Consider the following 16,235-nt stretch of genomic DNA (forward strand, 5'->3'; position numbering starts at 1 on the left):
TGTCTGAACGATTCTGATCCCATTTACGGAGGCAAAAGCACATATCCTGAGGGCTGAGAAAACCTATTCAGAGTTTGGGTCTTTGTACTAAGGACTATTTTCCTACTATGGATATAATGTTTTTGGAGATTTATCTAACAAACAGTATACACAGATGGTTCCCGACTTAGGATAGCTCAACTTATGATTTTTCAACTTTATCAATGGTGCCAAAGTGATACCCATTCAGTAGAAATTGTATTTCAAATTTTGAGTTTTTTATCTTTTACTGGCCTAGCAATGTGTGGTATGATCCCCTCTTGTGATGATAGACAGGAGCAGTGAGTCACAGCTTCCAGTCAGCCACGCAGTCACAAAGGCATACAACCAATATACCATGCCAACCATTTTATACCCATACAACTTTTCTGTTTTTCACTTTCAGTACAGTATTCAACAAATGATATGAGATATGCAACACTTTATTATAACATAGGCTTTGTATAAGGTGATTTTGCCCAATTTGCAGGCTAATGTAAGTGTTCTGAGCATGTTTAAGGTAGAGTAGGCAAAGCTAGGTATATTAAATGCATTTGGACCTATGATATTTTCAAGTTATAATCAGTTTACCAGGATGTAACTAATGATTAATTCATTTTCCCATTTTTCTTTGTCAAAGCAAATATGAATCTGCCAATTAAAGTATCTAATTGCAAGGAGGTATTAGAGTCACCACACAAAAGCAGCTAAACCTGTTCTTTGTCTAGCCCATGAAAATTAAATGTAAAAAGTAAGCACTAAAGTCTTATTGGAATAATAAAAACAGCTTTGGACCTATTATTTCCTTCATGGACTTCTATCTAGCTATTAGAGATAGCCTTTGAGGTGCTTGGAAGGGACACAAAAGCAAATGGCTTTATTAGTGGCTATATGTACAAAAGTTATGCACTGGGTGATGCAGATGCAGGGAAGACAGAACACCTGGGAAGCTTTGAAAGTGAGTAGAAGGAGACAAGGACACTTGTCTGGTGTCTGGCTGGGCAGGTGGTAGTGAGGAAGAGGAGAGAGGAGATTTCAGCTGGGACTGGGTATAAATTATTTTTTAGTTTAGTTGCCTTGAAGAGTCAGCACTGTCTTTAGGGTGTGACAAAAGGGCATGAAAAATTAAAATGTTCTAATTCAGGGCACCTGGGTAGCTCAGTAGGGTAAGCATCTGCCTTTGGCTCGGGTCATGATCCCAGACTCCTGGGACTGGCCCCACTTTGGGCTCCCTGCTCAGTGGGGAGTCTGCTTCTCCTTCTCCTGCTGTCCCTCACCCCTACTCATAGTCTCTTTCTTGCTCTCTCTCAAATAAATAAATTAAATCTTTTTAAAAAGTCCCCATTCTGCAGCACTTAAGCTCTAAGGCTAGATGACTTACTGAAATAAGCGACAATTAGAGGTAGCACTATTGGCTGTATTACGCACACGCAGACACACACACACACCCCTATTCAAAGGTCCACTTATAACTCTTCATCAAAGTCTTATATTCTCCAAGTCACAAACATGTTGCTTTCCTACGTCAAGTCTTTGAAAATAGCAAGGCTGAAATTCCAAAAGCAGATTATAAGAAACAAACCCGAAAAATCAAAAGGCATCTTGCTTCCCATAAGAATGTCTGCCCAACTGATATGGATAAATGTGTCTTAATCTAGACTCTGCTTGATTTTGGAAAACCATTTTGGATGAACCAATACGATGGAACTTTCCTAAAACTGATGTTTCCACGGAAGTTTTGCATTTAGCTCTTCCTTTAGGGTTAATAGTCATTGGGAAATAAACCATTTTTGCCATTTTGGTTTGAACCACGATTTTTCAGCCTCAGGACTATTGATAATTTGGGCCAGAGAATTCTTTATTGTGGGAGGTGTAGAAGCTGCTTTTGAGCAATAAGCTTGAGCAATGGAAACTTGACCAAAGCAGAAGGGCCCATAGCGACCACCGAGCTCAGCGCAAACAGGCTCAGTAAGCCATAGTTCCTAACCAACCAATGGGCTACTTACTACCTGGCACAGTTCCTAAGATTACCAAAAAAGAGAAAACCCCATATGCCCTCACTCCACTCTATAATTACACCCCCTCACTATTGCCTTGTCTTAGATAGTTTCTTCTTTGCTGTCCTGCCTGCTGCTCCCTTGCAGTGTAGTCAATAAACTTCTATCTCCTTTCTTTTGCTTTGGGTGATTTCTTTCATCACTCACACCCACTTGCCCCCACTCAGTCAGAACACCACATAGGAGGCTGTCATTCTATGCATTAGAAGATATTTAGCAGCATCTCTGGATGCCAACAGCATAATCTCCCTGTTGTGACAACCATCAATATTTACAAACATTAAAAATGCCCCTCAAGGAGACAAAGTTAACTCAGGTTGAGAGCCACTGCTCTAAACTAAAGCATACCTCTGACAGGACAAGATCTCTTTGGGCCTAAGTTTGGCGTTCATACAAACAATAATCTATATTCCAGGTACAGAGTCCATTCATGTGGTCTTCATAATACCAAAAAAAAAAATCAAATGTGACTCAATTTTCACTTTTAAATTTGTTGTCTTGGGCAACACATAAACAAAATCTATGTTATATAAAGGAAGGAATAATCGACTGGGAATATTAGGAGAACTTGTTTCTAGTCTGGATTCTGCTACTAAGTAGCTTTGTGACATTGGATAAACTGCTTCATGTCCTTGGCCCGCCCTTGTGTTTTCATTTGTAAGCGAAAGTGGTGAGTAAATTTTCCAGTTCTAAATACAAAGACTATGAGACTCAGAATTTGATGCCACCGCAACAGTTGATACCGTGGAATAGAAAAAGAGAATTCTTTGTCCTAGTGTGTTCCTTTCTGTTAAGCCTCCTAAGAGCATTTAACTCCCATCTCCTTGAACACCAAAGACATGTGCCTGCAACCTGATTCTTCTGAAAGTCCAGAGAAACCTCTGGAGTAGTGAGTGGCTAGAAACTTACCACCTGACCCCCCAGGTATGGCTATTGTATTTAACAGCAAGAATATGGCTGTAGAGATCAATGTGGTGAGTGGGGGGTCTACCCTCTCATTATGCAAACAAGTTATTAGAAATCTGGAACTTGAAGTGACATAGTAACAACTACCCAAAACCCCCAAACCTACACTGTACTTATAAAAGACCAAAACCCTGAGCTAAATCAGTAAACCTGGGATCCAACAATTTTGTATGAGTAGTATGGTATGTTTAAACCCATGACAGAAAGAAGTAATATTTTGATTACCTTTGTAAACACAGGAGCTGCAATGATAGGTTTTCCATCCAATCCTTGCAGATAGTTGGTAGGGCTCTGACACTATTGAAGGGAACCAACAATAGATTCATTGTCACTATGATTACTACCTAGATGATAGATAGAACAAATCTACAGAATTTGGTGCCTCCAATTAATCTAAAACCAAAAGACTGATCTTTTCTAAGTCTATGAATCACAGACTTCAGACTTTATGCTGAATTGCTTGTATTTCTTTCTAGGTAATGGTGGTTGTTTTTTGTTTTTGTTTTTGTTTTCATTTGTTAAATCTGCTCTTATAACTTGCTGTTCAATTCTAATATAACAGCTATGATTTGGTTTCCAGGAGGGGTCACAGTGGTTGTAAATAAGTGCTGTCTACCCCCAACACACAAAGAAAGCTCTATTGCCTGTAAATAACCTTAAACCTCTGAGGAAGTTCCATAAAATCCAGGTCTCCACAGATCACAGCTTGAAAACTACTGGATTAGAACTAAAATGTGACCCCTCTGCATTACCAAATGGATTAAATAAGAAACTGTTTGAACTTTTTTTTAAAGTCATAGATCAATATGTTTACTTATACATAAATAAATATATCAATAACATATTACAAATGTGTTTAGATTAGTGTGATTTCATATTTTTAAAATAATATATATATATATATATATATATATATATATATATATATATTCCTACACATGCATAGAAAATACCTGAAACTGTCTGCTAGAAACTATTAACAAGAGGTACCTCGGAGGAGTCAGGGCATGGGAGTAGTACCTTGACCAAGATTTTTATTGTGCATACTTCTGTATCTTTTGAATGTTTTTACAATATCATCATCATCATCATTAAGGATGAGAGCATTTAATCCTTTCTAAAAACTCATTTCATGGTAGTTGTATCTTAGAAAGTAGAATTATTTGCAGCTCCAAGAAGCTGAGTTACATGATACAGAGGGTCCTGCCTGGGCCAGTAGGAGAGCTGGCAACTCTTTGTATACATAATCAATGCCCTTCATTAAGCTGGAATATCATATTACAAAATAATTTATAAAGAGTTTCTTTTCCCGTGAAATTTGCTTATGAAGCTAGAGAATATGTACCCAAAACAATAGGAAACGCTGATAGCCTACATCAGAAGTACATCGCAATTATCATGACCATGGAAGTGTATTACCCAAAGTCATGAAGCTGTGACAGAGGAGAATACAATCATGCCATACAAGGTGGGCATGGTCACAGTGCCTGCCCATCACAGTCCATGGCACTTGTGTTTCTTTTACCTTTTGGATGGTTGATACACTGGGCTGGGCCACCACATTATGGGCTTTGGGTGCTGCTGAAGGAATGGCTGCAGAAGTAGTGGGAGCAGATGACACTTCTTTTGGCTTCTGGATTCTGAGAAATAATTAAAATATAGATTTTAAAACAGACTTATCATTGCTTAAAAATTCTTTCAGAAAAGCTAGTAATCTCATCACTTCTCACAGTTAGGTGTAATAAAAAATCTTTGTTCAACAATATTCTGCAAATGCTTACACTTCTTTGCTACACACTTTGATAGTGTCAACAGGAAGATGATAAGATGCCGCTAGTGTCCTTGAGTTAGTTACTCTCAGCTGGGGACACAGGCACATTCATAACTAACTGAGATTCAAGACAAGTGCAGAAGATAATTTTTTTGAGATTTTTGTTGTTGTTGTCCTCTGTATTTTTCCTCCCCCTTCCCTTCCAAGTAAAAGGCCAGCTATAAACCGTTGCTTGTGGGATTTTGGCATGGCAGAAAGCAGAAATAGCCTGAGTCAACAAGTTCTTCAAGTTTACGCAAATTAAATTATTATTTGAAGAGCAAAAGAGCCAGGAAGTATTCATAAGAAGACTGTGGAAGGGAGATTATTTTGGTTTTGCTGTGGAGAAGAGAGAGGTCTGAGAATCTTGTCCAAGAACCTGACAAGAGGGAGAACCAGAGTTCAGAGGGGTTCCCTGTCTTATTAAAGATATCAGTACCAAGCAGGTCGGGAAGCAACAAAGCGCTGGACTTGATGGGACCTTGAGGTCTGGGACCTAGGTTTCCCACCCATATTCTGTAGGGATTGATGACAGGATGGGCTCCCTTTTGTCCAGCTGTTACCTCCATCTGCCTCAGCTTCTTCATCTCTAAAATGGGTAAATAACAATTCTTACTTTGTAAGGATTAAATAAGGTAACTCGTGTAAGATGTTTGGAGCAGTTTAATATAAACATTATGACTATGCCTATATCTATCATCTACACAGCTATGGAGGGGGAAAGGGATGCCCCACAATGAATGATTGAATTTTTTCCCAGCCAAGAAGGGTGGGGTCTCAGAAGCAGAATTATATAGTGATATACAAACTATCAGTGTCCCCAAAGAATCCATTTTTTTCTTCTGTAATAATAGAATTTCTGATTTCTTTACATGGCCATTCCAAGTAAAGATTGGATTTCCTGACCATCATTAAGCAAGGTGTGGCCACATGACTTCTCTCTGGTCATGGGACTTGAAGGATAGTGATGTATGTTATCTAAGGAAAATTATCTTAAGAAGGGAGTGGGAATGCCCTTTATTCCTTCCTAAGACTAAGATGTGAGACGAAGCTAGAAGCCAACTGGAACCCAGTGAAATGTAGAGCTACACTATCAGCCAAATCCATATGTTTATGTAAATGGGAAATAAATATCTGTGTTAAGTTACTATTATTTTGGTGTCCTTTACACAGAACTGAAGCTAAATCCTATCTACCGGGCAGCCCAGGTGGCTCAGCGATTTAGCGCGGCCTTCAGCCCAGGGCGTGATCCTGAAGATCTGGGATTGAGTCCCACATCGGGCTCCCTGCGAGGAGCCTGCTCCTCCCTCTGCCTGTGTCTCTTGCCTCTCTCTCTCTCTCTGTCTCTCTTGAATAAATAAATAAAAATATTTTTTAAAAAATCCTATCTACCAAAAGCATATTTAAAGAAAGTAATCAATTGAAATATTTCTTGCTTAAATTTGTAATCAAAATTCCTACCCAGTAGGCTTGTAAACCATGTTATGAGAGCCTTGAGGAAGAAGTAAGAAATGTGCAATGGAGGAGGAGTTTATTAGAGAACTTGACTGGGCCTTGAAGAATACATAGGAGTTTTCCAGGCAGAGGAGATAGGGTACTCCTGGCAACGAGAACAACTTGAACAAAGGGGTGAAAATAACCTGTACATTGCTTGAGTGAGATGGGAGCAGTGTAGAGAGCCTGAGATGTCAGAAAAGCCACATTAATACTCTACTCAATCAGGCTTTATATGTCATGTTAAATTTTTTTAATGTTGTTCATTTTGTGCTTGGTTTTTATTTTCCCATAGATAATATTTTTTTTAAGTCAGGGTATTAATAGGATCAGAATTATCTTTTAGAGAATAACTGGTTGTAGTTTGGAGACTGTAAAAGAGAGAAAAGGGCTGGAGCAACTGTAAGAAGGTGACTGGCACAAAGAGTCAGGAAAGAAGGAGGAATTGCACCAAAGCCACGAGAATAAGGAAGATAATTAAAAGGGAGAAATTGTTTACTCTGGTTATGAGTTTTCATATCTGCACAAAAGCTAAAAGCAAATTATTATTCCAAGGTAAGCACACGCAAAAGATTTTAAAGAATAAGACATGATTTCTGCCCTTAAGGCGCTTTCCCTCTGTAGAGGAGGACAGAATTTGCAAACACAGCCAACAGCTCTAACCAGTCTTCCAAATGTTGCTGTTTGTTTCAGGTAATCTCAGGGAATGGATGTTCTATCTGTTTTCAGGTCCCATCCCTCTGTCACAGCTTCCTTTACCTGAAAATGCTTTTTCCTTCCTTGTTTGGGGGTGTCCACCTACTGTTCTTTTAAGACTCAGCTCAAGGTCACCAACTCTGTGAAGCCTTTCCTGATCTCTCATTCCTTCTCCAACCAATTAAGAGACCTTTGTACCAAGGCCTATATATCCTGCTCATGGTTACATCATAGTCTATTACACTTTATTACTTTTACTGTCTATATGCTTGGCATATATCTCTTGCTATATTTGTTATATATTTCCCTCTAGTAGACTGTGAACCTCTCACAAGTAGGAAGCATCTGATTTTTCTTATTATCCATTGTGTCTAATGAAGCATCTGGTATAGAGTAGGTGCTTAGTTGATGGTTGGGGAAATTAAAGAATGGAAGACATCTTTGTTCAGTATTTGGTATAATTGTTTAACAAAATGCTTATGACTTACTCAGATCACTCACAGATATAATTTAGGTTAACCAGGTTTTGTGTCCTTATGAATATTATTATTTAGTCACAAAACATGATTTTTTTTGAAGCACTGGGCTATTTGCGTTTTACTTTATAGATATAAATATGATATAGCATGATGATATAAGTATGATGATAAGTGATATCATATTTTTAAAATACTAGGAATATTAAAATTCATCTGTTAGACAAGACTTAAAGCAAAAGAAGTAGGGTTCTCTAAATCCACTCAATACGTATTTCTTGAGAACCCTTTTCAAGTTCTACTAAACCAATTAGCAGCTTTCTCAGGATCTGAGAATGTTAAAGCTATAAGATAGAAATTAGCATTACCGATTCATCTCTTCCTTGTTAGGGTCCCCTTCTGAGTCAGAAGAAGAAACCCCTGGAAAAGTAAAAACAAGACATGAAATCTTTAAGATGATAATTTTTTAAACTAGTTCCTAGGTATTTGAAGACCAATGGGACTTTAGACCTAGATATGAACTCAGTGATTTCCTACAATAACACCCAATTTTACAAATAAGAAAATAGACCCTAAGTAGTTGAAGGACTCACTCAAGGTCATATGGCTAGTTAGCGACAAAGTTCAAATTAACTGGCCCAAATGCCACATGTTCTGGTATATAAAACACCTGCCGATGCCTCTAACAGAGCAGTTTTTGCAGACATTTTATGCTGTCCATAAATCCTCTTGCTCTTGGCCTACACAGATTAAATAAAAGGAGGGATTACATTGGATTCTAAACATTGCAGGTGTAGGTGGATGCTCTTCCGCCCAGTCCTAATATTAACAAGTCATACTTCATCTTGGGAGTGGGGGTGCTTGAAGCTCTGTTGCCAGAAATTTAAAAAATCAGTAATTCAATCTCAGCACTGATGGAAAAGCTTTGATCTTGGATTTACTTCTCAAGATACTGAATTCCAGGAAGATATAACTGGGCTAAATCTGGAGGTGTTTATTGTACTCTAAAAATTTGAGGATAAAAACATGCAACACACTTCTATCATGCATTATTCATTATTGTCATTATTCATGCATATATTCAATAAATGTTTATCAAAAATTCACTATGTATTTGGTACTACCTAAGGTATTAAAGATATAAAAAAGAATGAAACACTCCCAGCTTTACAATCTAGTTGGTGAATGAGCCCTTATACCAAAATAATACAATATTTAAATGCTAAAACCAAGGCATACAAAAGGTATTATATATGATAAAAGTGCTAAAGAATAGTCCTCAGAAAAAACTCAGAGATGAGATAAAATGGAACAAAAACTTAGGCAGATACATAAGAAACACAAATTGATTTTGTCCCTAAAATTAGTCATGTAAATTTGACGCTGATGTAAATGCCTTTCAATGCTCCCAAATAGTCTCCCTGCCTGTATCCTTGACTCTCTGAGGTATATTCTCTACCAGGAACCAGGGTAACCCCATTAAAAGCTAAGCCAGCTTGGGTCACATTTCTGCTCAGAATCCTCTACAGCTTCCCATCTCCCTCAGAGTAAAAGCCAAAGTCCTTACAATGACCTGCAAAGACCAATACCATCTGCTCACCTGCATCCTCCCACCTCTACCCCATCTTGGACTTCTGACTTCATCTGTTATTTTTTACCTTGTTTTGCTCCATCCTGGCCACACTGGTTCATCTCTATACTTAAATACAGGCTCACTTCTACCTCACGGTGTGTACTTAGTGATTTCTCCACCTGGAGTGGTTTTCCCTTGAATATACTTGTGGCCCCCTCCCTTTTTTTCCAGGGATTCACTCATATGTCACCTGATTAGTGAGGTATTCCCTGACCACCCTATCTGTAGAATTGCAGCCCCACTCCACACCCATACACATGCATGTGCTGCTAATACTCTTATAATTTCCTAAGTCATGAACATATCTTATTTATTCTAATATTTGTCTTTGAACCCCTCAGGGCTCCTAAAACTCTTATAAACTCCTAAATCATAAGATCACAAGAGCATCTTTTGTTCTAATGAGGTGACTCTAGATGGTTCCTAAATGAGGGCTGGTCACCAGAAAAACCAAGCCTTGATTAGAAGCTCGGAATTTTCAGCCCTATCTGCCATCTTCCTGAGAAGGAAGAGGGGGTAGGAAATGGAGATAATAATTGATCATGCTACATGAGGAAGCTTCCATAAAATCCCAGCAGTATGAAGAGCTTCCAGGTTGGCAAATACATCCAGTGTAGGCACACCTCAACTCAGCAGGTATAGAAGCTCAATGCACCCCAGACCTTCTCAGACCTCACCCTATCTAACTTTTCATTTGGCTGTTCATCTGGATCCTCTATCATATCCTTTAATAAGCTGGTGAATATAAATAAGTGTCTCCCTGAGTTCTGTAAGCACTCTAGCAAATTAATTGAACTCAAAGAGGGGGTTGTTGAAACCTCTGATTTGTAGCTAAGTGAGATAGAAGTTGTGGATAACTTGAGGGACCTAATACCTGTGATTGGCATCTGAAGTGAGGTAGGAGCAGTCTTGTAGAACTAAGCCCTTAACCTCTTAGATCTGACACTGTATCCAGGTAAATAGTGAGTTAAGTTGTAAGATACCCAACCTCACACACTACACACGTATTGGAATTGGTGATCAGAACCATTTCATATACCTCCCATATTACATATTTTATTTATTTATCTCATGTATTTTTTATCTCTCTCATTGAAGCGTAAATTCCATCTGTCCATGAACCTTTGTCTACTTGTTTCACTACTATTGTCCCCACTGCCTAGAAGTGGTACCATAGGCCTTTGATAAATATTTATTATAAGTATACGTCTTACCAGTAAGTGCTATGCTCTAAGAGTATCTTGTTTTACCTTCTATATAAATCTCGGCAGAGGTTGAATCTGTTCCATAGATGTTAGAAGCAAAGCAGGAATAGCGTCCTGTGTCTTCTTCGAAGGCTTCAGCAATGGTCAGTGAATGCAGATTTCCTGCCTGGACAATATGAATGTCTGGGGAATTTTCAAGCTCCTTGCCTTCACAGTACCACCTGCAAAGAAGGAAATATTGCACATGACTGAAGTGTGAAAATTAATTACATAGATGCTCCAGATGTTCCCTAAGAAGAAAACTGTGAAAACTTGGAATCAGAACATTAAATGATATAATTTGATTATAACAATGAGAAAAGTTATCACTATTCAGACTATACTGACACTTTATTCAGGAAATTAGAAAGTGGCTCATATTAACAATGATACAACTGAGTGAGGCACCTGGGTGGCTCAGTCGGTAAAGTGCCTGACTCTTGGCTTTGGCTCAGGTCATGAACTCAGGGTCGTGCGATGGAGCCCTGAGTCAGGCTCCACGCTTAGCACAGAATCTGTTTGTCCCTCTTTCTCTGCTCCTTCCCCTGCTCTTGCACTCTTTTTTTCTTTCTAAAATAAATAAGTAAAATCTTTAAAAAAAAAAAAAGAATGATACAACTGAAAGAAGATGGGTGAGAAAGCAAATACAAATGATCACAAGGAGAAGGGTCTTTGAGGTGGAATTTGGCTTCTCCTAAAAAGATGTATAGCTGTCTATACTATGTGTTAAGTAAATGCTCCTTTTCTTATTTGGAGAGAATCTAAGGGATATTAAAATTTCATGAGGTTGAATGCACTCATTCCCAACTATCAGATTGCATCCAACCTAGCTAAATGAAAATTATTTTGTGCCATTACTTGAGTTGTCAGAGTAATGAGGATGGGTCATATTCTTCAGTATTGGCACCACAGTGGCTAATAACCTAAGATTGTTTCTATAGGTTGGTATTTTTATTTTGATCTATATACCTGAGGTTAGAAATTTTTGTTATAGTTTTTTTTGGCTAAGAATTTACATAAAATAATACATACAACAATGTTTAGTGGTACCTGGATGGCTCAGTCAGTTAAGGATGGCTCAGTCAGTTAAGCATCTGACTATTCATTTTGGCTCAGGTCATGATCTTGGGGTTGTGGAATCTAGCCCCACATTGGGATCCCTGATCAGTGGGGAGTCTGCTGGAGTTTCTCTTTCTCTGCCCTTCCCTCTCTTTGCCTTCATGTTGCTTGCATGTGCATGTGCACTCTCTTTCTCTCTCTCTCTCTCTCTCAAATAAATAAATAAATAAATATTTAAAAATGTAGAGGTGCATAAAAAGAGAAAAAGACATAAAAACAATAAAGAAATACAATTTCTCATGTAACATGTTAGCAAAACTCTAAAAGTTTGATGAGTGTCATCCACTGTTAGTATGAATGCAAATAGTACAACCCCTATTAAAGGAATATGGCAATATCTGCCAAAATTACAGATGTGTTCATCTTTTGACCCAACAATTCCACTTATGGGAATCTTTCACACAGATACACTTGCTTGCATACAAAATGGCAAATGCACACATTACTCATTTAAGTAGTGAAAGACTGGAAACAACTTCAGTGTCCATCGCTAGGGGTCTTATGAAACAAACTGATACAGCCACATAATGGAACACTATGCAACTGTATAAAGAGATTGAGAAAGATCACTGTGCATTCATATGGAAAGAACCACAAGATATAATTAAAAATTTAACAGGGAGGTACAGAATAGTGAATATGGAGTATTTATGTAAAAAAATGTGGGTTGTTTCGGGTTGAATTATCCTTTCTCAAAGGATATGTTGAAGTCCTAAGCCCCAGTACTTGGGAATATGACCTTATTTGGAAATAGGGTCTTTTCAGACACAATCTAGTTACAATGAAACTACTAGGATAGATCCTAATCCAGTATGAATGGGGTTCTTTAAGAAGAGGAAAACCCTATGTGAAGACAGAGACACAGAGAGAATGGCATGTGATGGCAGAGGCAGGGATTGGAGTGAGGCAGCTACAAGCCAAGGAATGCCAAGGACTGACAGCCACCACCATGAGCCAGAAGAGATGAGAAAGAAGTCTGCTAAGAGTCTCAAAGAGAGTATGGTCCTGGTGACACTTCGGTTTTGGACTTCTAACCTCCAAAACAGAGTTTATTTCACCCAGTTTGTGGCACTTTGTTACAATAGCCCAAGGAAACTAACACAGGGGTGCAAAAAATAAGATATAATCATGTTGTTTGCATTTGTATAAAGAAAACTGGTAAGATTGAAATGAAAATCAAAGCTGGCTCCCTACTGGGAAAGAGGGAAAATAAGGTGGATGAACACGGATAGGAGGGAGATATCTCAGTGTACCCCTTTTTATATTGTTTTCATTTTTTGAAGTAATGATTATTCAACATCATAATAAAAAGTAATTAAGTGAGAAGGTGTTAGGACTATTCAATGTCAAAAATCAAGGAATCCTGGCAATTGTTAATCTTTACTATAATTTCAGTTCTAACCATTCAGTGTTTTACTCTCTCCCTCTCACCATTAATAAAGCAAGATTCCAAAGCAATTCACCCGTTCGATTACTTCTTGATTTGAAAAGTCAAGCTTTTCTCTACTCTTCCAAAAATATGTCATAGTTACCCCAACATTCAAGTCTCTGCTCATGTTTTTCTATCTAAGATTCTCTTCCTCTGCCTTTCAGCTGCTGCAAATATAACTCATCTATCAGTTTGGCTCAGATATCATCTCCTATACAAAAAATTATTCCTTTTTTCTACCTTCACTTTTTTTCTGACTTCACTTACTTTCTTCTAACTTCACTTCTTTTTTTAAAAACCTGTGGTATGTCATGCAAGGCTTGGTGATACATTGTCTTTATTATTCTCTATTTGGGGAATGTATCTTCTCCCACCAATCTGACCAGATTGTCAGTTCTTTGAAGGTAGGGACAGTGCTTCATATGCTCTTGCAATATGCACAGTGCCTCGTACAGTTCTCTATAGACACTCTCCTCTGGCCATCTTATCTCATAATTTCAAATATTACCTCTATTTGGTATTACAATCAAATCTGTCTTTCCAAGCCCTGACTTCTGGATACCTTCTCCTGCCACTCTCTCTTCATTATGTTCCAACCATACTTGTCTTTTATCTACTTTGTGAACACATTGAACTATTTTCCATGTTAGGGGTTTTTGTTCTTCCTGAAATTCTCTTTTCCCCAGATCTTTGCAAAGATAGGTCCTTCTCATCAGTCAAGCAGGCCTCAGCTCAAATGTCACATCCTTGAGGATGCCTTCCCTGGCCCTCTTCCTAACGTAGCCCCCTTAGCCTCAGACACTATCATGCTACCCTCTTTTGTTGTCTTCACAGTACTTGTTATCTGAAATTATCTGAAGTCAGTTCACTTTGCTATTGTTTGTACTCTCTACCCCAGCCACTAGATTGTAAAGTCCGTGACAGGACCTTATTAGTAATGTAATCCCAACACCTACAACAGTGCCCTGATACATGGCAGGTACTCAGAAAACATATGTTGGATTTGTTGAAAGACCAAATGACAGACAGGACTGATAATTAATATTTTGTAAGAATTTTATTGTTAAACTTATCAAATTCTATGCCAATTTTTTTTTCTATGCCAATTTTTGATCTGTTGTGACAGTGCTAATATATGTAGCTGCTGAAATGGGCTAATAAAATCTCCCAAGGCATAAATCTCAGTAAGACCTAGAGTAGTTTAGAGGGCACCTGGGTGGCTCAGTTGGTTAAGTGTCTGCCTTTGGCTCAGGTCATGATCTCAGGGTCCTAGGATCAAGCCCTACATAGGGCTCCCTGCTCAGCGAGGAGTCTGCTTCTCCCTCTCCTTCTGCCCCTCCCCTTATTTGTCTCTCTCTCTCAAATAAATAAATAAAATCTAAAAAAAAAAAAAAAACAACCCTGAGGAGTTTATATAGCAAACCCTGAGAGCGTGTGTAGTTGTAAGTACAAACAATGAACATCCAAACATAATATATTAAGCATGTGTTTATCTTTTTAAAAAATATTTTATTTATTTATTCATGAGAGACACACAGAGAGGCAGAGACATAGGCAGAGGGAGAAGCAAGCTCCATGCAGGAACCCTGATGTGGGACTCGATCCCAGCACTCTAGGACCACGCCCTGAGCCAAAGGCAGACACTCAATTGCTGAGCCACCCAGGTATCCTACACGTGTTTATCTTTACTCCCCTCCTGAAATGTCCCTAAAATGAGAATAAAGGAATTTTTAAAAGGTATAAAAGCAGAAGAACCAAAACAATGAGAAGGGAGATAAGAGCAGACTGAGACCTCAAAACCTTCTGGAAAGTGGAAAGGATATTGAGGAGCTAGGAGAGTTGAAAAATCTGAAAATCAAGTGTCTGTTTCAGGATGTCAATGAAGGAAGCCAATTTGTGTTGCACAAACCTAAAAGTCAGAATTTGGAGACCTAAATTCGAGGTGTGAAAACACACTAATAACGAGGAAGAGAACTTAAAATAGAGTAACTGATTTCAAGTTTGGGAAACAAGCATGGAGATCCCCTCGGCAGATTGCATCCTATCTTCTGAGGATGCCCTAGGAAAAGGCTGAGTGGCTGGCTGCAGGAGCAGCTGCTTCATAGTAGAACAAGAGGAAGAAGAGTTCTGGAGATATTTCTCTGGAGAGAAACAAATGGGCCTCATGGTTCAACTGCATGAAATAGAATATTTAAGAGATATTTTACAAATGTATTGGAGAATTGAGACAAATTTGTGATAGGACCACAAAACTAAGCACATAAACAACAACAACAACAAAATAAAACACAAGACAGTAATCAATTCCAGGTCAAACAAGAAAGTTGTACAAGCAATGAAACATTGATTTTACTCTACCTGATTGTCAGTGAATAATACATAGTAAGAAGAAAGTAAACATTAAATTTTATTTATTTATTTATTTATTTACTTACTTATTTACTTATTTATTTAAAAGAGAGATGGAGAGAGTGGGCCAGACACCAGGTAGATCTCACAACCCTGAGATCATGACCTGAGCTGAAATCAAAAGTTGACCAACAGCCACTCAGGCGCCACACATAAAATATTTTTTAAACAACACTGTAATTTGATTATATTGAGGTAGTGAAGGAACATAGCAACAAAGGTGCTGGTTTAGTAAAGGGGTGCTGAACCGCCATCTTCTGGAATCAGGAGTCAACAGAAAATAGTTAATAGCAATATGCCAAGCAACAGTAGTACAATCAGAACACAGTGATTCTCAAAGTGTAGTTCACTTTCCGTGAAGACAAAGCTATTTTTTACAGAGTATTAAAATATTTGCTGTGATGCCTGGGTGGCTCAGAGGTTTAGTGCCTGCCTTCTGCCCAGGGCGTGATCCTGGAGTCCTGAGATGGAGTCCAACATCAGGCTCCCTGTGTGGAGCCTGCTTCTCCCTCTGCCTATGTCTCTCCCTCTCTCTCTCTCTCTCTCTCTCTCTCTCTCTCTCTCTGTCTTTCATGAATAAATAAATAAAAATCTTAAATAAAATAAAATATTTGCCTTTTCACTGTGTTTACATTTACACTGATGGTGCAAAAAACACAGTGAGTAAAGCTGTGGTGCTTAGGAGTAAAAATCAAGGCACTGCCAAAAATTGACTTATGGTCACTGTGTTCCTCACTTCCACACACTCAGTTAAAAGAAAAAATTTCAGGGGACACCTGGGTGGCTCAGCGGTTGGGCGTCTGTCTGCCTTTGGCTCAAGTCGTGATTTGTGGGATCCTGGGATTGAGTCCCACATCGGGGTCCCTGCTTCTCCCTCTGCCTGA

At 38.5% G+C, this 16,235-nt stretch overlaps 1 protein-coding gene across 5 annotated transcripts in view; it reads right to left on the reverse strand.

The window, feature by feature from the left end:
• MYPN (myopalladin) overlaps positions 1 to 16,235 on the reverse strand; it is a 100,274-nt gene that overhangs the window by 42,826 nt on the left and 41,213 nt on the right. For all 5 annotated transcript variants that reach the window (XM_055325374.1, XM_055325377.1, XM_055325378.1 and 2 more), the window contains 4 exons: positions 10,401 to 10,576; positions 7,886 to 7,937; positions 4,567 to 4,681; positions 3,267 to 3,338 (listed from right to left, as the gene is read on the reverse strand). In XM_055325374.1, the coding sequence (XP_055181349.1) occupies positions 3,267 to 3,338; positions 4,567 to 4,681; positions 7,886 to 7,937; positions 10,401 to 10,576 (415 nt within the window). The remainder of the gene's footprint in view (positions 1 to 3,266; positions 3,339 to 4,566; positions 4,682 to 7,885; positions 7,938 to 10,400; positions 10,577 to 16,235) is intronic.

The sequence above is a fragment of the Nyctereutes procyonoides genome, unplaced genomic scaffold, assembly GCF_905146905.1.
Source record: "Nyctereutes procyonoides isolate TBG_1078 unplaced genomic scaffold, NYPRO_anot_genome, whole genome shotgun sequence".
NCBI classification, from domain to species: Eukaryota; Metazoa; Chordata; class Mammalia; order Carnivora; family Canidae; genus Nyctereutes; species Nyctereutes procyonoides.